This window comes from Impatiens glandulifera, chromosome 4, assembly GCF_907164915.1.
Source record: "Impatiens glandulifera chromosome 4, dImpGla2.1, whole genome shotgun sequence".
NCBI lineage: Eukaryota > Viridiplantae > Streptophyta > Magnoliopsida > Ericales > Balsaminaceae > Impatiens > Impatiens glandulifera.
The window spans coordinates 42,277,457-42,299,743 of record NC_061865.1 but is presented as its reverse complement, the minus strand read 5'-3'; the positions used below and the strand labels follow the sequence as shown (position 1 = coordinate 42,299,743).

Genomic DNA, 22,287 nt, shown 5'->3' with positions numbered 1-22,287 from the left:
CACTCGGTATTAGCTGAAAAGTATCGGTCAGACTTGTCGTTCCTATGTTAAATTTTTTGTCAGGAATCTCGGTCATCAAGAACATCAAAATGGTAGGTTTTGCAATTTTGATAAGTCTTGGATTCTTTGATCCAAGGGCCTAGGTTGCTTCATAAAGCTCCTAGGAACATTTAGAACATCATCCCATGGTGTCAATCGACCTGGAAGATGATCAATTCATTCAATATGGTTTATGGCAAAAAAACGGGTTTTTCATTTTAAAGTTGTTTTTGAAGTGTAAGGAGTTTGCCAATAGCTTCCTTATATACTTGATTGATACTAAAACATGAACACTGGCTATTTATTTGGACCAATTCAAGAACTCAAAATTTTCAATTATTTTGAAAATTTTGATTTTGATCAAACATGATTGGGATTGATAAAAAAATGATCCAAATAGTTGCCCAACATCATTAGAAACATGTTGGGAAACTTTTTAAGTTGTTGTTATTGAGGATTAACCCAAGAACAGAAAATCTGTTTTTAAAATTTTGAAATTCAAATTTGGTTTTTTTGTTTGAAATCGATTGATCGATCTTGGCTTTCACAAAAACTTATAAATAATCCTCGAATCAATTTTCAATCAAAAAATCTAACAACTAGACATCATACAAACTTATGAAAACTAAAATATAAATTTTTTAAATTTAAACTAGAATTAAATTAAAGGATGATTGAAGAATGTTCCTTAGACCTTAAGGAAGTTTTAGGGATGCTCAGATCCAAATTTTAAGGCCTTATGCAAAGATTTTAAAAAATCCTAAAGCTTGAAACTTTAATGGCAGATATTTATAAATCTTGATTCAAAGCTTGAGAGTGGATCCCTTGGCTTCAAAATTGTTAAGGGAGGCTAATTATAGCCTTTCGAAGTAGGTTGATACAGCCAAGTGGCTTGAATCAACCAAAATACATTTATGATATTTTGGATGTTCTTCCATCTAGTTACCGGAATAAGCATTATTACTGCCTAAAGATGTATGAGAAATGATCACCGTGATAGGGTGATCATTTCACCTTTCGAATCAACCAAAATAGTGGACTAATTACGAAGTTCCATCTTTGAAAAATCAAAGATGATTGTTGTCCTTATCCTTCCAGCGATCACAATGAAGAAGACAGTCGTAGACGAAACGACGTTGTTTTGGGCGAGAACGCGGACGCGGAGCGGTCTGTTGGCATTCTGTTATGGTCCCGTCATGATCTGCACATTCTGCCGCGTTTCAGCTAATAGGCGTTAGCTGATTCGCCGCTACACGGGAGCACGCTTCTTCGGTTGCTACGGGATATGAGGGCGCTTCTTGGGCGTTGGATGAAAATCCAGCGTCCATCTAATGGTTGTGGTTCCGACTGTAGCAATAATTTTTATTTTTCTTTCACTCTTTTGGTTTAATTTTAATATTTAAAATACACAAAATATAAAAATATATGACAAATATTTTTCCAATTTTTTTATTTATTTTTTTTATATAATTTTGGGTTAAATAAATGATTTTGGTGGATAAAATATGTGCCACATTTCATTCTAAATTATTTATTTTAATCTCTTTGATTTTTTTAATATTATTTTGAGATAAAGTATTACATTTATCCCAAATAATCTTATTTATCTTACTTGTGTAGTTCCCAACAACTATATTTTCTCATTTTTAATGCGTTTTCTTCTATTTCAGTAGTTAATTTAAAATCGAGATTTAAGAATCTTAACTTTTTGTTTAAAATCTCCAAGGTAAGTTTTGCCTTTATGTTTCTCCAGATCTTCAACTTTTTATCTTAATTTTTTTTTATCAAACTTCATTAACTTTCCACTTGGAATTACTTCTGATAGGGTATGTCATTGTTTTTTGTTCACTTCATAAACTCTCGTGTTATCCCCTCTTCTAGCCTAGCGGCAACAAGAGGTGGATATCCCCCAGGCCTCAATGAGGTCCTGGGTTCGAGCCCGTCAGGCGGTAAGTTCTGCGCCTGGTTAAATTGTTAAATGTGTTTGCGGGCTATGTGCTTAACCCGCGGGGATTAGTCGCACTCCATAGAAGCAGCGGAACCCAGCGTTCTAAAAAAAAAAACTCTCGTATTGTTTTCATAAACTAACTAACTATCTTTTAGTATTTCTCATGATTTAGTAAGTTTTAATCATTAAGATAGTGAATATTGAATTAAACAGTAATTTATTGTGTTTTCTTTCTTATTAAGTACAATATATATTTTTTTGTTTGGAACAACAATTTCGTAATTTGATTAATGAGTTCGTAGATATTTGAGCTTTTGTTTCATACAACCATCCATATTAAGTTAGGATAAAGTCTTAGTTGATTAAAAATCCATTATCGTAGATCAAGAGAAAAGAGTAAATGTCTAAGAGATACTTATAAATGTGTAGTATGATACGTTCAAACTTCATAAACAAAAATAAAACTCTTTGCAGAGATCATATGTCTTAAGAGGGCATTGAACATACCATACTATTTTGGTATACTATTTTTCTGGTAGGGAAGTTTGCACAGTAATTATATTTTACACAACTAAGAGACTTTAATTTCACCTAAATCATATTTTAATAAACAGTAAAAATAAATCTCTACACAAAAATTTAAATTTTAAGAGGAAAGATAGTATAAAGTAACTATAATTCACAAACGAGATACAAGGGGACACTCAAGTAAATCACAGTTACTTAGCAAATAAAAAGAGCAATCCACAGTTTGTTTCAGATGACGATTGTTTCATCCCTCTGATTGAGAGTCCAATGTTCAAATCATCCACCTTTCTCTAATGGATGGACCAAAGAAAGAAACAAATCTGTCTTCTGCTCATATGAAAGCATGCCCAGTCAATATACACTTCAGCTTTGTGCTAGTTGCAGATCTAATCTGGTAATGAATATTGTTTGACTTCTTCATTGATACATGTTACCTTTTCCCTTCCATTCCAATTATCAATTCACCCATTGTACTGAAGTTGATGAAAATGTAGCCCATCTTGATCATATTTGAAAATCAATGAAACAGCCAGCAAGACTCTCTGCATCTTCGATCAGTGATAGAACGGTTTGATCTTGTTGGAATGCGGATGACAAAAGAAGACCTCTTAGATTGCTGTATGTTTCTTGAGGAGAGTAATTAGCGTTTACATTGCAGCGGTTTTCTGGTGATGGTAGTAGGAGGTCTGCCTGAGGTTTAGGAAGTTCTCTGCTTGATTTTTCCTTTTGTGGTGCTTCTCGCGAACCTGATTAGAAAAATAATATTTCAACTCATGAAACAACACACATTTCAATCCACATTCTAGTTATTAGGAAGTAAGTGAATCACAAAGTCTAGAGTGACATAAAAGCTTGAAGTCTAATCCAAATCTGTAATTACATTTGTTAGAGTCAGCAGAAACTCCCTTCGCCTTACTTGAGCTAGAACGTGTGATGCACAACCATGTTCTTTTGTCTTCAGAGTCACATTCTGCTGCCACAGGTATATGCCAATGTCCATTCTCAGATTCCTGTCGAAAATATTGTAGTTATGTATCTCTCTTTTTTTCAGAGATTGAGAAATTTTTTAAGAATACCTGAATGACAACTGAGCAAGGAGGCGGCATTTGGAATAGTGGACCTGTCTCGGAGAAGCTAAAACGAACCTATATTGTTGGAGGAAAAAAAAGAAAAAGCTTTGTCTTAAGATTGAGAAAAAATGGGGAGGTAAGGAGGGAAGTTAAGGCTCACCTGATGCCTTTCTTTCCACCTGGGAAAGAAATCATTTCCTAGAAGCTGAAATAAGTGGTCTCTCATCTCATCATTAGTCACAATTAAGCATTTATACTTAATAGCTGCATACAACCAGTACCTAAAAGTATTGCTCGGTCCTTAGTAATGTGAAAGGAGATGAACACTAACTAAAACACCAAAAAGATTACCTACCAGTCATCGTTTGAACCAGTCGGAGTGGAAAAGAGTGCATCCGCATTTTTCCACTTCTCAACTAAACCCTTATTTACTGGTTTATCCATGTTGTCTCCAGTTATACGTCTGTTATGCAAGATAATCAATGGCCATTTCTTCGAAGGAAGCATTTGTCGAATTCCATTCACCACTGCATTTACCTAAAAGTTTACTAAATTTTCAGGTTAGGGAAAAACAAAAGAATCTAATCATCAAATTATTATTCTCCATTGAGGAAATTAACAAAGTTGACTTGCCTTGGAAGGTTTAAACTTTCTTTGGGTCAGAAGTCCTACATTTGCTGCATCCACTACTGCTTCAAATGGACCATAGTAATCTAGCCATTTCTGATAAAAACATAAATTAAAGTTATGTTTGATCTACCTGCAGCGTTTTTGGTCATTCAATAACTTTATCCTACCTGAAATTTCTGAAAGCTAGCGTTTTTCTCTCTGTTAGTTGCTATGGCAACAACAGACTGAGCAAAATTCTCAGTTTGTACTGGATCAAGGTCAATGATTGCCAACTTTTCGCCACAGCAATTACAAAATCCGTCTTCTCCAACTGATGTGCGCACAACCGTCCATTTTCCTATACCTAACCAGCCCTCCCCGTGCCATCCTCCACCTCGGTCTGCAATTGTTCTACTCAACAATTTTTCATCCCATTTTCTTTTCCCCACTCTTGAGGCTGCCTTGCTATTGAACCATTCCTCTACCAGATTGGCAACAGATGGTGAGACCTTCCTCACACTTGTCCTAAGTTTGTGTAACAGATAATAAGCCTTGTCAGCTCTACCGGTTTCCATACTTACCCTTAAAAGTGCCTCTAGTTCAGGTTCTTCAGGATGAACATTGTTCTCCAGCATGTGCTCTTCAACAGAAAATGCCTTATCGATATCCCCATTCTTGCAAAAGGCAGATAAAGCCGGGCCATAAGATCTCAACCTAGGGCTTATCCCCAACGTCTTCATTTGCTTCACAGTTTCAAATGCCATGTCACCATTGCCCATCGCCAGTGCCAATCTGGCAACCGACGTCAAGCTTGATTCATTCATTTCTATATCTTCCAAACACATTTTCTCATAGATTTCAAATCCTCTCTCAAGTGCGTAATTCTTGAAATCTTCGCCCACCCGAATTTCAGAACGATTCAAAACTCGACTGCCACTTCCGCTCTTTGCAGGATGAATGACCCCGGTTGCAGCAGAAGAACATAGATATAAGAGTACATTGTAGTGATACTGACTCATCTGCAAATTCTCTCTTTTAGCTGAATCATACAGTTCAAGTGCACCCATAACATCACCCTTTTTTGAACACATTTCAAGGCCAACTCTCAGCAAGGAAGAAGGTGAATCCACCTGCTTACTTCTTTTAACCACCATTTCCATGTTCTCTTCTCCAGATTGATTCCAATCACAAGCTCTCTTCGATTTTCCATTAAAAATAACAACATCCCCATCTTTGGTTTCTGTATAGTTCTTCTCTTTAAAGTTCCCACCACCTTTAAACTTGGGCGGAGAAAACGCAGAACCTTTCTTTACAGCATGTTTTCCTCTAACAACTACATTCCTCTGAATGGTTTTATTCAATCTTTCAATCAAAATATCATCTTCTGATTTCCCTTTCACCCCAGAATTTTTTTTAATCTCTACATTAGAATTCACGATTTCCCTTTCACGTCTATCCCTAACAGCACGACTGCCAATGCTTTTAGCTGCTCCAGACACAGCTAGGTTGTGTTTAGAACTTATGTCCACAAATGTTTCGACTTTCGTCCTCTTACGAGGAAACCCAGAGGAACATTTGCTACCGTTTCTGTGACTAAGTTCGTCTGTTGTGAGGTCAGAGTTTTCACTCCGGGGAGTAATATCTATGGGAGTGAAAACAAGAGATGGAAAGCAGAAAACAGGCTTAACAGTGCGGTTGGTTCCGGGGAAAGGGAGAAGATGGGAGGAAGAAGGCGATTTAGAGTGAGAGAAAGGTGAGTGAAACTTACAGAGTGGGATTTTCCAGTAGATTTGATTCTGCTGAAGAAGAGCGGTAGAGGAGGCCATGTGTGGCCGTTAGCAAGAAGCTCTAAGATCATTATCATATTGGAACGCCTTTCCAAGAATTATACAAAAATATATTTATTTAATATAAAATTAACTATACTTTATTATTTATCATTTTCTCAAACTAATCTTATCTTTCTCTGGATTAACTAGGAAGATGCACACAATAATAATAATAATAATAATAATAATAATATTAATAATAATAATAATAATAATAATAATAATAATAATAATAATAATAAGTATTCAATATTTAAAATTCTTAATTAATGATGAATAATATATTAAAATAAAAAATAAAACGATTTAATTCCACGTTTTATTCACTTCGGTAAAACAACTTATCTTTTCACCTATCTCATTACATATTTTTTCCGAATGAATCTCTCATCTCATGACTTTACACTTTTATTTTGGTCTATCAAATATTAGATTCATATTTTTTTAATATTTAAACGCGTGACCTCACACTGTGTTCAATCAAATATTTATTTCATATTTTTGTAACCACTTTCAATTAATACCGACCTATTATCTAACGACAAACCACATCTCAATCATACTTGGTTAATGGTTGTACTTGTTTTTGTTATATTGTAAATTCAAAACATACCTATAGCATTTTTAATTTTATTTTTAACCGTTTTAAGTTTATGGGCGGGTCAACCAACAATCCGACAAAGTATTCATTTACTCTCACATATATATCAGAATTAACCACAACTCTCGACCCAGCAATCCAGACACTTTAAAAATTAAATTGTTAAAATGTTCCGCGTTCATTTGCAAGTTCGAAACATACATATAGCATTTTTAATTTTATTTTTAACCGTTTTATCCCACAATTCGACCAAGTATCCATTTACTCTCACATATATATCAGAATTAACCACAACTCTCGACCCAACAATCTAGACACTTTAAAAATTAAATTGTTAAAATGTTCCGCGTTCATTTGCAAGTTCGAAACATACATATAACATTTTTAATTTTATTTTTAACCGTTTTATCCCACAATTCGACCAAGTATCCATTTACTCTCACATATATATTCAAATTAACCACAACTCTCGACCCGGTATTCCAGGCACTTTAAAAATTAAGCATCATTATATATATATATATATTAGTTAGTTAAAAAGTTAAATTTATATTGTTAAAATGTTCCGCGTTTATTTGCAAGTTCGAAACAAACTTATAGCATTTTTAATTTTATTTTTAACCGTTTTAAGTTATGGGCGGGTCAACCCACAATCCGACCCAAGTATCTATTTACTCACATATATATCCAAATTAACCAAAACTCTCAACCCGATAATCTGAACACTTTAAAAATTAAGCATCATTATATATATAGATTAATTAGTTAAAATGTTGAACTTATATTGTTAAAATTTCCGCGTTCATCTATTTTGGTGTTGAATTTAAAAGATAAAGTATTATTAGTCTAGTTGGTTAAAAGGTTGTACTTATTTTGTTAGGTTATAAGTTCGAAATATACATATAACATTTTTAATTTTATTTCTAACTGTGTTAAGTTTATGGATGGGTCAACCCACAATCCGACCCAAATATCTATTTACTCTCACACATATATATATATATTCTAATTAATCATACCTCTCAACCCGGCACTCTAGACACTTTAAAAATTAAGCAGGATTATATATATAGATTACTTATATTTTTATATTTATATTTACACAACTTAAATTATTATTTTTATATAATATAATTATTATCACAAGTTTAAATATATTTAATTTATATATTATATATACTTTTATATTATGTATTTTAATATTATTAAGATTTTAAATGTTATATTAAATTATATTTATATTATAAAATTAATAATTATTTTACATTGTCAAATCTATTTTTAATAAATAATATTATGTGATTTAATTTCTTTTTGTCAAAGTCAATTTATTAAAACAAAAATATATGACTAAAAAAATTATAATTCTTGAGATAGGTAGTATAGCTCACAATCATTTAAAAATAAGATGATTATAATAATTTTTATTAATTATATTATAATTATTAAAATAATTTAAACTAATAATGTATTTAGTAAGTATCTATAAAAAATATTAAGTGGCGATATAAAAATTATAATTTAAATTTATAAATAATTAAATTTAGAACGTATTTAATAATAAAATATTAATAAAAATATAAAATAATAAAAATAAATAAAATAATTGAGTTTAGTAGTAGAGTATGTTAATTTAGAAGATAAAATAAAATAGTTTATGTTGAGAGGTTTAACTTAAAAGATTAGTTTAGAAACGACCTATTATTGCATATTATTGGAGGTTCAATCATTTTTTGTTTTTTTTATCATAATTATTATTATTTAAAATTATTTTTAATAATTGTTATGATAAAAATATTTTTTATTATTTGGTTGATATGTATATTTGCTTTCAACCATTTTACTTGTTATATATATATTTTTTACTATAAAGACGATTTATGAAGAAGTTTGTTTATAGAATATATATTTAGTGGTCACCGGATAAATTAATTTATTTCAATTTAGTAAAAAATAATAATTAAGACACTATTATTGTTTTTAATTAAAAATATTATACATCGCCCAATTTATATCTGAGTAGACGGTGAGAGATAATGATGAGTGAATTAGGAAACCATGATATGGAGTAGAGAAATGATAAACTAAATGAATGATCAACGCAAAAGAAATACCATGAATCCTACGTGGTCTGCCATGTGGGTATGAGAGACAACAAAAGAGAAATGATAAATTCAATGATCAGCGGAAACAAGACCACGAATCTTACGTGGCCTGCCACGTGGGTAGGAGAGAGAACAAAATTCAGTATAAATCTTCTTTAGCTTCATTTATTTCTCTCTCTGAAACTTCTTCGGCTTCATTTATTTATCTCTTTGGAACTTCTCCGGCGAAAATCTTCTCCCAACAAAACCCTTGCCCATAATATTATTTTTACAGATCTAGTTATTTAACAATATTTTTCAGTTTGTTTTTGTATGATAACGAACTGTTTTATCTTTCAGGAAACCAACACCGAACCTGAACAACGCAGTAGATGAAGCACTAAACCTAAATAAATTCCCCTATTGAACCGGAAAAGTACCCGATTATTGGTATAGAAAATGTACATTTTTGATGAGATTTTGAGAGATTTCGACGTCCAGAAAATGGATTTTTTTTTCTTTAAGTAAGCTGATTTGTTTTGAAATTGCCTGATATGCTATGTGTAATTGACTCGATGTCGATGTTCCTTTTTATAGGTGGAGAGACCCCGGTGGATGGGGCGAGGCACTTGAATTTTGTATATAAAGATCAAGGGAAAAGAAATTTCAACGACTGACTCTAGCTATAGGGACAGAATTCCCAGCGAAAAATCCCCCTGTAGTGACTTAACATTTTTCGTTCAGGAAAATGTTCCAAAATGTCCCGAAACCATCATTTCGGGACAAAAAATAGAATTACGGGGGAAATGTCCTAAAATGTCCCGTAACCATCATTTTGAGACCCGAAATGGAATTTCGCGGGAAATGTCTTGAAACCATCATTTTGGGACACCATAGTTAGTATAATGTTGATTTCGGATCCCAAAATGGTGATGTTTGGTCTTGAAATGGTGATTTCGGGATCCGAAATGGTGGTTTCGGAACTAGAAATAATGGTTTATCGTCTCGAAATGATGGTTTCAGGACCCGAAATGACGGTTTAAGAACTCGAAATGATAGTTTCGGAACGTATTTCTTACAATTACACTTTTTTCGCAGTGAAATTCCTAATGTTGGAATGACATTTTCCTCCAAAGAACAACTTTTTGAATTCTACACATCATATGCCCACTTAAATAGATTCGGCATTACCAAGTTAAGGAGCAAAAATGTAGGTGGTAAGAGGAAATACTTTAGCATTGGTTGTTTCAAGAGTTGTATGAAAGAATTAAAGACCAAAAATAAATTTCATCATCCTAGACCAATAACGAAGAAAAATTGTAAAGCAAATATTAATTTTGTTGTTCGGAATGAATGGGAATATGTGATAACAAGTATTTATCTTGAACATAACCATACATTAAGCCCTAAGAGGATACTCCATGTTAGATCCTACAAAGTAATAGACGGAAATATAAAGAGGAGATTGGATACAAACGATGAAGCTGGAATAACTGTGGCCAAAACATTTGAATCCCTTGTAGTGGAAGCTGGAGGGTATGAAAACATGTCTTTTAATGAGAGAATATGTAGAGATTACGTTATAGAAGCACGGAAGTTGAGGTTAGGGAGTGAGGATGCTGAAGCACTCATTAATTATTTTTTAAGAATATAAACTAGGAACTCAAACTTCTTCTACCTTATTGATTTGGATGAGGAATCTTAAATTAAAAACGTGTTTTGACAGATGGTAGGTGTAGGGACTTTGACGATTTTCACGATGTTATCTCTTTCAATACAACATATTTGACAAATCGTTAGGACATGCATTTCGCTCCGTTTGTCGGGGTTAATCATCATGGTCAGTCCATTTTACTTGGATGTGGCTTATTGTCAAGTGAAGATTCACATTCTTTCACTTGGTTGTTTAGAACTTGGTTGGAATGTATGGATGATCGACCTCTAAATGTCATAATCACAGACCAATGTCGATCCATGGCGATTGCAATTGAGAAGGTATTTCCTAAAACTCATCATTGTTTTTGTTTGTGGCATATAATGAATAAACTTCCTACAAAACTTGGAAGTCATACTAAATACCATCTAATAAAGAAGAGGCTGAAAAACATAGTATACAACTCCTTAAATATTCAACCATGCGAAGACGATTGGATTAGACTAATAGAAGATTATTAGCGGAAAGATAATGTCTAGTTGAATTATTTATTTTTGGAAAGATCTAAATGAATACATGTTTATGTGAAATGACAATTTTGGGCTGAGATGTCCACATCTCAACGTAGTGAAAGTATGAACGCCTTTTTTGATGACTACGTGTAGTCCAAAACATCCCTCAATCAATTCATCGAGCAATATGATAGGGCTCTGTTGAGAAATATCGAGAGAGAAAATAAATTGGATTTTCAATCGTTTAATTCTTTGATACCAACTATCAGTGGATTTTCCTTTGAAAGGCAATATCAAACATTCTACACTCCAGATATATTTAGGTTTGTTCAAGAAGTTAGAGGGTTAATGTTGTGCGACATCTCAGTCATTAAAGAGGAATGAACAACTTATATATTTAGAGTTGAGAAAATCATTTTGGGGGTTAATGGAGAACAATAAAAGATGTTTCTTACAAAGTCCATTTTACCGAAATGGACTGCAATATTAAATGTCAATGTCAATTGTTTAAGTTCAGAGGTATTTTGTATAGGCATATCATGGCTGTGTTGAAAAAAATGAGGGTGAATGAGGTACAAATGTGTTATATAATGGACCGGTGGTGTAAAGATATTAAGCGTGGGTATGAAAATATCACCAACATTTATGATTCAGATGTGTCTGTAAAAGGAAAAATACGTCATAATAGTCTAACTTGATTGTTGCAAGAGGTTCAACAAGTTGGATTAAAATCTGATGACAATTGTTCTTTTTGGATGAATGACATAAAATGCTTGATGAAACAGTTTATGTCACTTAATCATGGAAGCACAAAAACATCTAAAGATAAAAGCACAAAAGCATCTCCATCTCCAACTACATCCATTTTGATACACTTTCCTAACAAAGTTAGAAGTCGAGGACAACCACCAACAAAGAGGAAACAATCTTTAATTGAAAAAATCCCTAAAAAGTCGTCTTCGAGATAAAAAAAAATGAAGGGAAATGCGGCCATAACATCAATAGTGTTGGATTCAACAACAACAACAACAACAACAACAAAATGATCCACTGTCGACTCAATTTTATTCACATCACTTTAGTCCTCTCAGATATATGTTGAAGATAATGCATGTGGGGATAAAATTCAACGAATATAGTAATTATAAGATCATGTTGTAACTTTGAGTTTTTTTAACATTTTGTAACATTGAGTTTTTTATGAGAATTTTGATATTTACACTAAGTATTTTAATTATAATTTGTCCTAAAATGGTGATTTCAGGATCTGAAATGGTGGTTTTGGAACCAGAAATGATGGTTTCTCGTCCTGAATAATGGTTTCAAGACTCAAAATGGTGATTTCGGGATTAGATATGGTGATTTGGGACTAAAAATGATGGTTTCTTGTTTCAAAATGATGGTTTCAAGAAATGATGGTTTCAGAACAAAAAATGATAGTTTCTAGTCCCGAAATAATTGTTTCGGGACCCAAAATGGTGATTTCGAGATCAGATATGGTGATTTCGGGACCATAAATGATGTTTTCTTGTCCCGAAATGATGGTGTTGGGACCCAAAATTGTGATTTTGGGACTGGAAATGGTGATTTCTCGTTTAGCTTTTTTTTCTTAAAATGGTGATTTCGGTAACACCTTATCATTTGTGTGTCTCAATATTGTTATGTCACATTATCATGAAGACTAGAAAATCGAAAAAAATTAATGACTAGAAAATACCATAAATTTATATAATTAAAAAACTTTAATAATTCATAATGTACTACTTATTAGCATACAAACTATTATACGTTTTATGAGAATCTTCTTTTATAATTTGTATATATTTTTCATAAATATAGTTCAACTTATTGTTGAAAGTTAACCTAACGATGAACACACAAAATTTTACTCGGAAAACATCAAGCAATCCTCTTGCCTACAAAAAAATTAAATCCAGCAGTTATTAAAAAATTCTAAAAAAATAAAATGTGAAACATGTAACTTACATTTGTTTTGGTTATACCACAATCCCCTTTGCATCGCCCATATAAGTTTGAAGATGTCTTATACAGTATATTGCGCAAGCTGTTGTATTAGAATTGTTTTGTCAAGCTAATTTCAAAACTTTGAACGAGAAATTAGCTATTTTGGTTGCGATTTTTGAGTCTAGAGTTTTGAAGAACTCCACGAAGGAGGCTATCTGTTTTACCAATGAAGTTAAATTAAACATAGATTTTAAAACACTTTAACATACAGAAAGTTCAACTTACCAATTTCCAAATTGTGACATATTTATCTTCCCATGGCATTTTTTTGGCAATGGGAGGTTGTCTATGATTTCGATTACACTTTTTCGTATATTGATGCAAACAACATAATAGTGACTTGAATATATAATTGGGAAGAAGATCTGCAAAATCATATTATGATATATATGAGCAAGATGATATTAAAATATTGGACTTACAAGATTAGCATGTATCATTTCTTACTGTGTTATCTCGAATATTCTCATTTCTTCAATAACTTGATCAATAAGAAGTTTTGAATCTTGATAAAAGCCCTGCAAATGAAATTAACATCACAATAAGACCATTGGTTTAAAAAAGAAATGAAACAACAATAAAAGATCTTACAAAACCATTGTCGAAAATACAATTCTCCTGTGGGAAAATTGTTTACTATAATTAGACGTAATGTGTGCCCATGCATTAATAATACATATGTTAAAAACATTTACATTTGAAACCACCAAAATCAATTAGTGATGACAAAGATAACTGGTATACCTTGTAGTAGAATTAGGTATAAATCTTGAACATAAAACGATAGAAGATTTATATTGAGACTAGGATTGAAGAATTGATGAAGGAAGGAGATAGAACCCTAACTGCTAGGGTGAATACAATAGGGATAAGAGAGAGAAATTCTAACAAAAAATTTCAACTAAATCATTTCCTAACTATTCTTAACAACTAAATGTTCTATTTATACTATTACATTATAACTGTCACTTTATTCTCGCCATTATATTTAACCCTAATATCATTTTCCCTTATATCATTATCCTCTCCTTCAATTCGTTCGTCCGCGAACGACAATAGACGAAAATTCTGCTAAAAGTTCCAAGCATCTGGTGGCTCTTCGAACCATATAAATTGTTCAAATTGTTTCCATAGACTATCGGGTGATCTTCAAACTATACAAATTGTCCTACAAGATTTATCGATTGTAGCCCATAAGAACAATTACAAAACTCTGCATCATGTGGTTCTTCAAACCATAATAAGTACTTGCACCTCACCCATGTTTTATGCCATAAAATTTCTGAAAGCAAGACCCAACTTTTTCTTGTTTCTCGAACCACAAAAACTGGATGCAATTTGAACTTGGTGCTAAGCATGCTTGAGAAATTGGATCAAAAGTCAACATCCTATCTTCAAGGCCCAAAACATCATCAAACATTTCTTCAATTTCAGCTTCTCCCAAGTCACCCCGATAATGATAATATTTTTCAACGTGGGTTGCCTTTGTCTTCTCTCGGTCATTGTACACTAGGAAGACTTGCAAATGAATAAACAAAGAACATGAATTATCAAAACTTCTTCATCAAAATTGAGATTATCGTGTTTTGTATCATTAGTACGTGGACTCTCCATTTCTTTTTCATAACAAAAGTCGTCGAGAGGTGGCTCATCTTCCACTTGAGAACAATCGTCATCAAAAAAGGTTTCGTTGTTTGGAGTCGAATGTGTCAATGGGGAAGGCATTGATTGTGACATATCTTTTACAATACCATGCTGCTCGCCATCTTCCAATAACTCATCAGATTTCAATATCATTTTTTTACGATTGCTTTCTCATTTTTGCCTTGTCATTTCATCATCGACCTTCTGTTTCTGTCTTTTAGGCTCATCAACAATCCTCCATAATTTTAACAAGTTGGTTATATGTCGACCTTGTTCCGCGATTAACTCCCACGATTCTGTCTACACCTTCGTTTGCTTATGTTGTGGATCGTCCCTTACACGTAACCCAAACTCGTGTCGAAATAGTCGTTTCAACTATCTCCACGTCAATCCCTTGCTAAGAGTTTTCATGACCACATATTCTCTAAGCCATTGTAGTGCATTTACCCTCAAGTGAGTTGTGGCAAGAGGCACCTCATATTCTTCAAGCGTACCGTTAATTTGAAAAAATCTCTCTACATCATAAATCAAGTCTTCTACATTTTCGACATCTTCTCCAAAGAAATTGGGAAGATTCATTTTCAAATCTACGGACTTTTCTTTTAAAGTCCATAATTCCATTAAGCAAGAGTATATTTAAGAATTAGTGAAAACTGACCTCTGTTCAAATAGCAACCAAACCCTCCTACTTTGCAAGTCAAACAAAATATTCCTACTTTCTCTCTCATCTGAGATATTTATCAAATTAACCCAATGGATTTTGCAGTGACTGTACTGCTTTGACTTGTACTTCTTTATTTGCTGCTTTATTTGATCTAATACCTTCAACAAACAGGCTTTAGCCGTAGGGATTCATTTCCCTCAGTATTTGGCTTCAATGAACAAAATCAAGATCAATCTCCCCTCAGTCGCGAAATTGAAAACCGCCGGAACTCTTGTTCAGTTCTTAATCGTCGTAATGAATTTGCTTTGGATTGTATCACTTCTATTCGCCATCTTTAATCTCAATTTTGTTGCCTCAATTCCACGATCGGAAAAGTTAATACCAGATATCGGATGATTCTTCTCTAGGTAATTAGTTGGTTCTACAGCGCCTGGATCGCAATCGAGTTTCGAATCCTTCTGCGAACTACTTCAGCGAACGTCATCCGTCGTCCGTCGTCCCCCTTCTTCTTTTTCTCCGACTATGCCAGCAACTCCGCACATTGTCCGACTTGCTTTCCTTCCTTCTAATGAACTTGGATATTTCTTCAACTAAGTTCAACTCTCAACCAAGTAGAATGGCCTTTAACTCTTGCTGATTTCCTTGTGAATTGTTTCTAAGCAACAAGTAAAGAAATTGACTCAAATCCAAATATGTTTTAGCTCCAAATCTGTTTCAGCGTACACACCATTTTGCCAAGAACGAGCTCTAATACCAGTGTTATACCTTGTAGTAGAATTAGATATAAATCTTGAACATAAAACGATAGAAGAATTATATTGAGACGAGGATTGAAGAATTGATGAAGGAAGGAGATAGAACCCTAACTGCTAGGGTGAATACAATAGGGATGAGGGAGAGAAATTCTAACAAAATTTTCAACTAAATTATTTCCTAACTATTCTTAACAACTAACTGTTCAATTTATACTATTACATTATAACTATCACTTTATTCTCGCCACTATATTTAACCATAATATCATTTTCCCTTGTATCAATAACTTGCGATAAGGAACGTTTATGGTCCTTAGAAATGTCGTTTTTCGTGCGCATTCAATTTTTCACATGATTGAACTAATCCTTGAAGTACGAATTTGCACCTTTTTATTCATTAGATAGTAGTTGAAAAAGATTGAAAATGCCAAAAGATGAGGTCATCGCTAAAAATAGGATGTGGGCTGCTTTGGTTTTGGGGCCGCATTCTTTTTACGTTTATTTGTTCTATAAACAAAAGAAGCAATTGAACAAAAAATAAATGAACCATGAAGCAAATAAACATTTAGAAAGGTCCCGAAACCACCATTTCTTTTTTCAAATGATGATTTCTCGTCCTGAAATGATGGTTTCAGGATGTGAAATGATGGTTTCGGGACCCGAAATGATGATTTCTCGTTCAAAAATGGTATTTTCGAGACTCTTTTTTACAACCCTATTTGAAAGGTTTCTGCAGCTAAACCCAAAATGCAACTACACCCTCATCGCTCGCTAAACAAAATATGGATATCAAAAATGTTTTTACGCTAAACCTTAATCGCTAAATATTTTTCTGTCGTTAAACCCAAAATGAAGTTAAACCCTATCAATATATTAAACAGAATATTGATATCAAAACCATCTACGCTAAACAAAATCGTTTTTAAAAAAGATAAGATTTCTTATTATTTTACCTTGGAGTCTTGCCGGACGATGTACCTGGACCAATACCAGCCTAAGAAGAAGAGAAGTAGTATGAACTTGGACCTACCATTTTCAAAATGAAGTGAAGATAAACGTAGGAGAGCGAAAAGACTTACCATTTTCGATCGGACGACGATGAAGAGAAGAGAAGAAATCGCAAAAGCTGGAGAGCGAATTCGCTAGAGAAGAAAGAGAGAAATCGCCGAAAATGAAAAATGAAAAGAAGAAAGAGAGGGAACTGAAATGTTTTTTAATATTATTTATATTTTATAATTTTTTATTTCTCTCTCCTACCCACGTAGCAGGCCACGTAGGATTCATGGTCTTTTTTTCGTTGATCATTCATTGAGTTTATCATTTCTCTATGAAGTATGTTGAAAATATCTCATAATGTGTTTCACTCTGCCAAATGAGTAGTAATTGGGGAGTGCATAAACTGACATGTACGATTATCAACAAATGCAAGTTCAGTACAAGTGAGCGTGAGATATTGTAAATCTCCAATTGTGTTGCGGTATGTGAAGGGAAGAGGATCACCATTATATTTGGAAAGAGACAAACCAACAATAACTGAAGTACAGTATAAAAGAAACTGTTTAAATTAATAAGGTAAGATAGGAAAAATTATTAATTTAGAGAATTATTAATTTAAAGAGTTTTTTAACTGATTCAACGTATAATTCATATATCTGTATAAAATAAGCAATTATACATACTAAACAAAAAGACAAATTAGTATATGCCTCTTAGAATTATGTTACAGCGAATATTGAGACTCCAAGCTTAATATTATTAATGACTTTTAAAGTACTAAATATCTTTGGAAGTACTACATAAATTGTAAACAAAAGAAACATATGTGAATGTATTATTAAGTAAGTTTGGAATACATTATATATATTACATGAATGTGTTAAAGTATTCAAACCATATATCACAAGATGAATTCTCATCTAAAAGGTGTTGCAAAATCAACTATGTAAGATCAAATACGTAAAGAGTTGTGTGAGTACAAGAGAAATAATCATGCAAGCACATAAAAAGACTTGCAGAGATGGCTTGAGGAAAAATTTCATTAAAAGTTAGTCAATAAACAATATCAAACACATTTAAGCAGTCAGATGACTATCTCTCTGCTGAAATAGAAAAGAGAAGATCAAAAGACACAAACTAGTAAAATATCCGAACATGGAGAAGGTTGTTTATGAGTGGTTTCTCCAACATAAAAAATGTGTGAATATCATAGGAGAATTAATTTTGCAGAAGGCAAGAGATACAATGAAACTTATGTACCCTCATGATGATTCATATTTTAACTTCTATATAGGATGTCTTGAGAAATTCAAGCACCGACATGGCATAAAGTCATTTCGTCGTTTTGGCGAGAGTGGGCCTGTTAATGTACAAGATATGGAGCAAGAATTGGCTCTAAAAAAATTCCTCTATGGATTTTTAGGAAATATGCAAAGCTTTGTTGCTTCAAGAATGTTAACATGAATAGTTTGGATTGTCAATATCGATCTAACAAAAGAGCATGGATGACTAGTGTGCTTTTTGATGAATATGTTTGTTCATTTGACCAAATGATGCATGGTATAAGAGTTCTACTTGTGGTGGATAATTGTCCATCAGATCCAAGAAATATTGAATTGTTCTTCTTGCCACCCAACATGACATTAAAGATTCAACCTTGCGATGTTGGGATAATAAGAGCTTTCAAGATGCATTACCTAAGAAGGTTTTACGTAAAATATTGGAAGGTTATGAGGTGGGACAATCTGATCTAGGGAAGATAAATGTTCTTGATGTTATCAATTTGACAATCTCATCTTGGACAATAGATGTTTGAAAAGAAACAATAACGAATTGTTTCTAACACTGTAAAATTCATTTAGTTAGTGACGTTGCAAGAAATTTTGATGAATCCACTTTTGATGAAGAAACTCAAGACCTCAAGACTATGATCAATCGATGTGGATATCGTAATAAGATGAATATCGACAATCTAATGAACTACCCAGGTGAAAATGAAGCATGTTCGAAGGTTCAGTGTTTAAAAGATATTGTGGGTACTATCATTGAGAACAATACATAGGATGATGACGAAGATGATACGGTATCTTTGAAACCTATTACGTGAAAGGAAGCACTTATAGCGTCGAACACTCTTCACAACTTTATGTTACAACACAAAAATACAACACTTGAGCTATTGAATGCAATAAGAAAAGTTAGAGATGAGTTCCAAATACACTTGAACTTTAAAGAAAACTAGACAACTATTGAATCATATTTCAATATAGTGTAATATATATGTTTTTAGTTTCTATGAATTATTAATTTATGATTTTCTTGGGACCGAAAATTATAAAGGAATCTCCAAAAAAAATATTATCTTATTATTTTATTGAGTTTTTCAATTTTTACATTGTCTTAAGTCGGGATCGGACAAATTTATTATTTTAGAGAGTTTATTAATTTACCGAATATTAATTTAAAGAGTTTTTTGTATTAAGAAGTTTGGCATGGTGAATATCAACATATTTCAAAATATGGTGATATAGTTGGCTTTACTTACATATAGGCCATCATATATTCGAGTAGCTTCGACTTCTAAAAAATAGTGAAGAGTTCAATGTCTCACATAACAAACATCGTATTTAATTGAGTGATACAAGTAGTGGTGAGCATTGGGTTGTTTAATCCGAAATCCAATCCAATCTGATTCCTAAATACTAATTCGGATTGAATATTTCGGATTGGACTGAGATCGGATTGGATTGAGTTCGGATTGAATTAAATCGGATTGGATTAGAATTATCCAAATTATCCAAACTATCTAAATAAAAATATATTTTTTAATTGATTTTCTTTAAATTAAATTTCTCTCAATATAATATATATTTTACTTATCATCACTTAATAATGATATTTATTTTTATTTTTTTTAATTATTATTTTTTTCAGATTCAAATTTAATAATAATAAAAAATTCGAATTTTAAAAAAAAATTTAAAAAAAAATTTAAAAAAAATTGTTGACTAATTTCAAGCTGATATATATAAATATTTTTTAGTTTGGATTATCCAAACCATTTTCAATCAAATCCGTATCCGATTCGTATTAATTAGTAAAATGGTTTGGATTACGGATTAGATAAACTTAGTTTGGATTTAATATGGATCGAACAAAACAAATTGGTTTTACCCATTTGCTCACCCCTAAATACAAGACAAGATATGGTAAAGAGAGTTACCAGTAAAAATGATGTCATCCATATAGACAAGTAAGTATGAACATATATCTCCATTGTGATACAATAATAATGATGCATCCAACTTGGATTAAAAAAACTCAATGGTTGACAAGGCATTGCGGAGTGTGGAGTGCCATGCATGAGGAGCCTACTTGAGTCCATAAATTTCTTTCTTGAGATGACAAACATGATTTAGGAGTTCTAGATGGATAAACCCAGGGGATTGTACCATAGACACTTCTTCAAGTAAAGGTCCATGAAGAAATAAACTACTAACATCAAGTTGATAAATGAATCATTGACGAGTAATATCAAGAGAAAGATTTGTTTGGATTTTCATTGGCTTGACAACTAGATTAAAAGTCTCTTCATAGTTAATGCTCAATTATTGATGAAAGCCTTTAACAACAAGACGTGTTTTATGAAATTTAATAGTGCCATCAACTTTGTGTTTGAGTTTGAATACCCATAACAACCAACAACATTTTGAGTATAAGAGTATGGAACAAGATCACATGTCTAATTCTGTAGTACAACATTATACTTAGATGTCATAGTCGTTCTCCAAGCTCGATCTTTAATGGAAGTGGAGACACAAGTTGGTTCAAGTGTAGATGTTGTAGTAAGGTTAGTAGATGGGGGACTGTACAATTTTGGCTCGAGTGATCATTGGATGTATCGAATAGGCATGAACACGAATTGGAGAATGACAAATGGAAGGAGAGATAACAATTGTATTTGTATGTGTATGAGAAGTAGGGATGATAGGGGAAGATTGAGTAGGTGTAGTATGATTAGAAGAAGGTGGTTGTGAAAGTGGAACATGTGATTCTATAGTAGGTGTTAAATGAATAGGATTTTGAGGGATGATGGTAGTTTTTTTTTTGAAAACGCTGGGTTCCGCTGCTCCTATGGAGTGCGACTAATCTCCGCGGATTAAGTACATAGCCCGCAAACATACTTAACCATTTAACCAGGCGCAGAACTTGCCGCCTGACGGGCTCGAACCCAGGACCTCATGGAGGTCTGGGGATATCCACCTCTTGTTGCCACTAGGCTAGAAGAGGGGATGGATGATGATAGTTTGAAAGATAAATATGGGGTGAAGGTGATGTACAAGATCTGAGGATACTAAGAAAGGATATGATGTTTTGTCAAAGAACATGAGATAAAAAAGCGACCAATATGAATATGGAGACATCAATAACCTTTATGAGTGGGACCGTAACAAATAAAAATGCAACGAGTATATCTAAAATGAAGTTTGTGTTCATTTTAAGGACGAATGAATGGATAACAAGCACACTCAAAACTCAAAGTTGCATAATCAAGTGAACACACAAATAAAAACTCATACATGGATCGATGATCAATAACTGGCGTAGGAAGTCGATTAATAAGATATGTTACAGTAAGAAAAACATCATCTCAATATTCTTACGGCATAGAGGCATTAATAAGTAAGGCACGACCAAATTTTATAATGTGTCTATTTTTTCGTTGAACATCATTTTGTTCACTTGTATGTGGACATGATAGTCGATGTTAAATCCCACAACTATCTTCATGTAGTTAGGGTTATTCCGAACATGTCCATGTTCTAGATTTTATTTAATGTATCCATTATAAAATTTTAGTCACACATTTATAAACAAAAACATAAATATTAAATGTAACTACTAATACTACACATTTTAAGCAAGTTAGGTTCTTAGATCTGTATTAATTTACAAAAACCTTAGTTTAGTAGTGGGGATACTGAAACTACTCTTAGCCACACATTTAAAAACAAAAACTTAAATATTAGAATAGACCTAATGATAATACTGATATTGTACTACACATTTTAAAAGTTATATAGATTTTCAAATCTGGACAAATTTATCTTAAATTAATTTCAAAATCTCAAACTAATTTGTTATATTTTCAGTTATATAAGTCTAGAAATTGCACCAACATTGAATTTGTTATTATATAGGTTATAGACATTTTCATAAATGTTACATTTTGACCATAATTGGGACTATTTTGTCCGAAACATAGCTATTTTGTGGACCATTTCGTCTAGAAATGGCCATGTTTTGGACCATTACGTCCTGAATAGGA

The 22,287-nt window shown here is 32.6% G+C and overlaps 1 protein-coding gene and 1 pseudogene across 3 annotated transcripts; one reads left to right on the top strand and one right to left on the bottom strand.

Annotated features, from left to right (window-relative positions):
* Positions 1-2,646: 2,646 nt before the first annotated feature.
* On the bottom strand, positions 2,647-6,052 carry LOC124934220 (proteinaceous RNase P 1, chloroplastic/mitochondrial-like). Of its 3 annotated transcripts, none has more exons than XR_007099058.1 (8): positions 4,383-6,052; positions 4,219-4,308; positions 3,941-4,122; positions 3,746-3,866; positions 3,592-3,660; positions 3,396-3,525; positions 2,941-3,261; positions 2,647-2,901 (listed from the first exon to the last, which is right to left on the bottom strand). XR_007099058.1 is itself a non-coding variant. In XM_047474718.1 (7 exons), the coding sequence occupies exons 1-7, from the start codon at positions 6,018-6,020 to the stop codon at positions 3,020-3,022; spliced, it is 2,472 nt and encodes an 823-aa protein (XP_047330674.1). In that variant the 5' UTR covers positions 6,021-6,052; the 3' UTR covers positions 2,935-3,019. The 3 variants fall into 3 exon arrangements, 1 of the variants encoding a protein (XP_047330674.1); XR_007099059.1 differs by having other exon boundaries at positions 3,432-3,525; XM_047474718.1 differs by lacking the exon at positions 2,647-2,901 and having other exon boundaries at positions 2,935-3,261.
* A 9,244-nt stretch (positions 6,053-15,296) lies between these two features.
* LOC124935152 lies at positions 15,297-19,233 on the top strand (annotated as a pseudogene).
* The last annotated feature ends 3,054 nt before the right edge of the window (positions 19,234-22,287 follow it).

Bases quoted from the DNA above. Each gene is read 5' to 3' on its own strand.
- LOC124934220 (XM_047474718.1), bottom strand. From the start codon at position 6,020: ATGGCCTCCTCTACCGCTCTTCTTCAGCAGAATCAAATCTACTGGAAA. The intron at 3,526-3,591 runs GTATTCTTAAAA...TATTTTCGACAG, and splicing joins CTTGCTCAGTTGTCATTCAG to GAATCTGAGAATGGACATTG. The intron at 3,262-3,395 runs GTAATTACAGAT...TTTTCTAATCAG, and splicing joins TTCTGCTGACTCTAACAAAT to GTTCGCGAGAAGCACCACAA.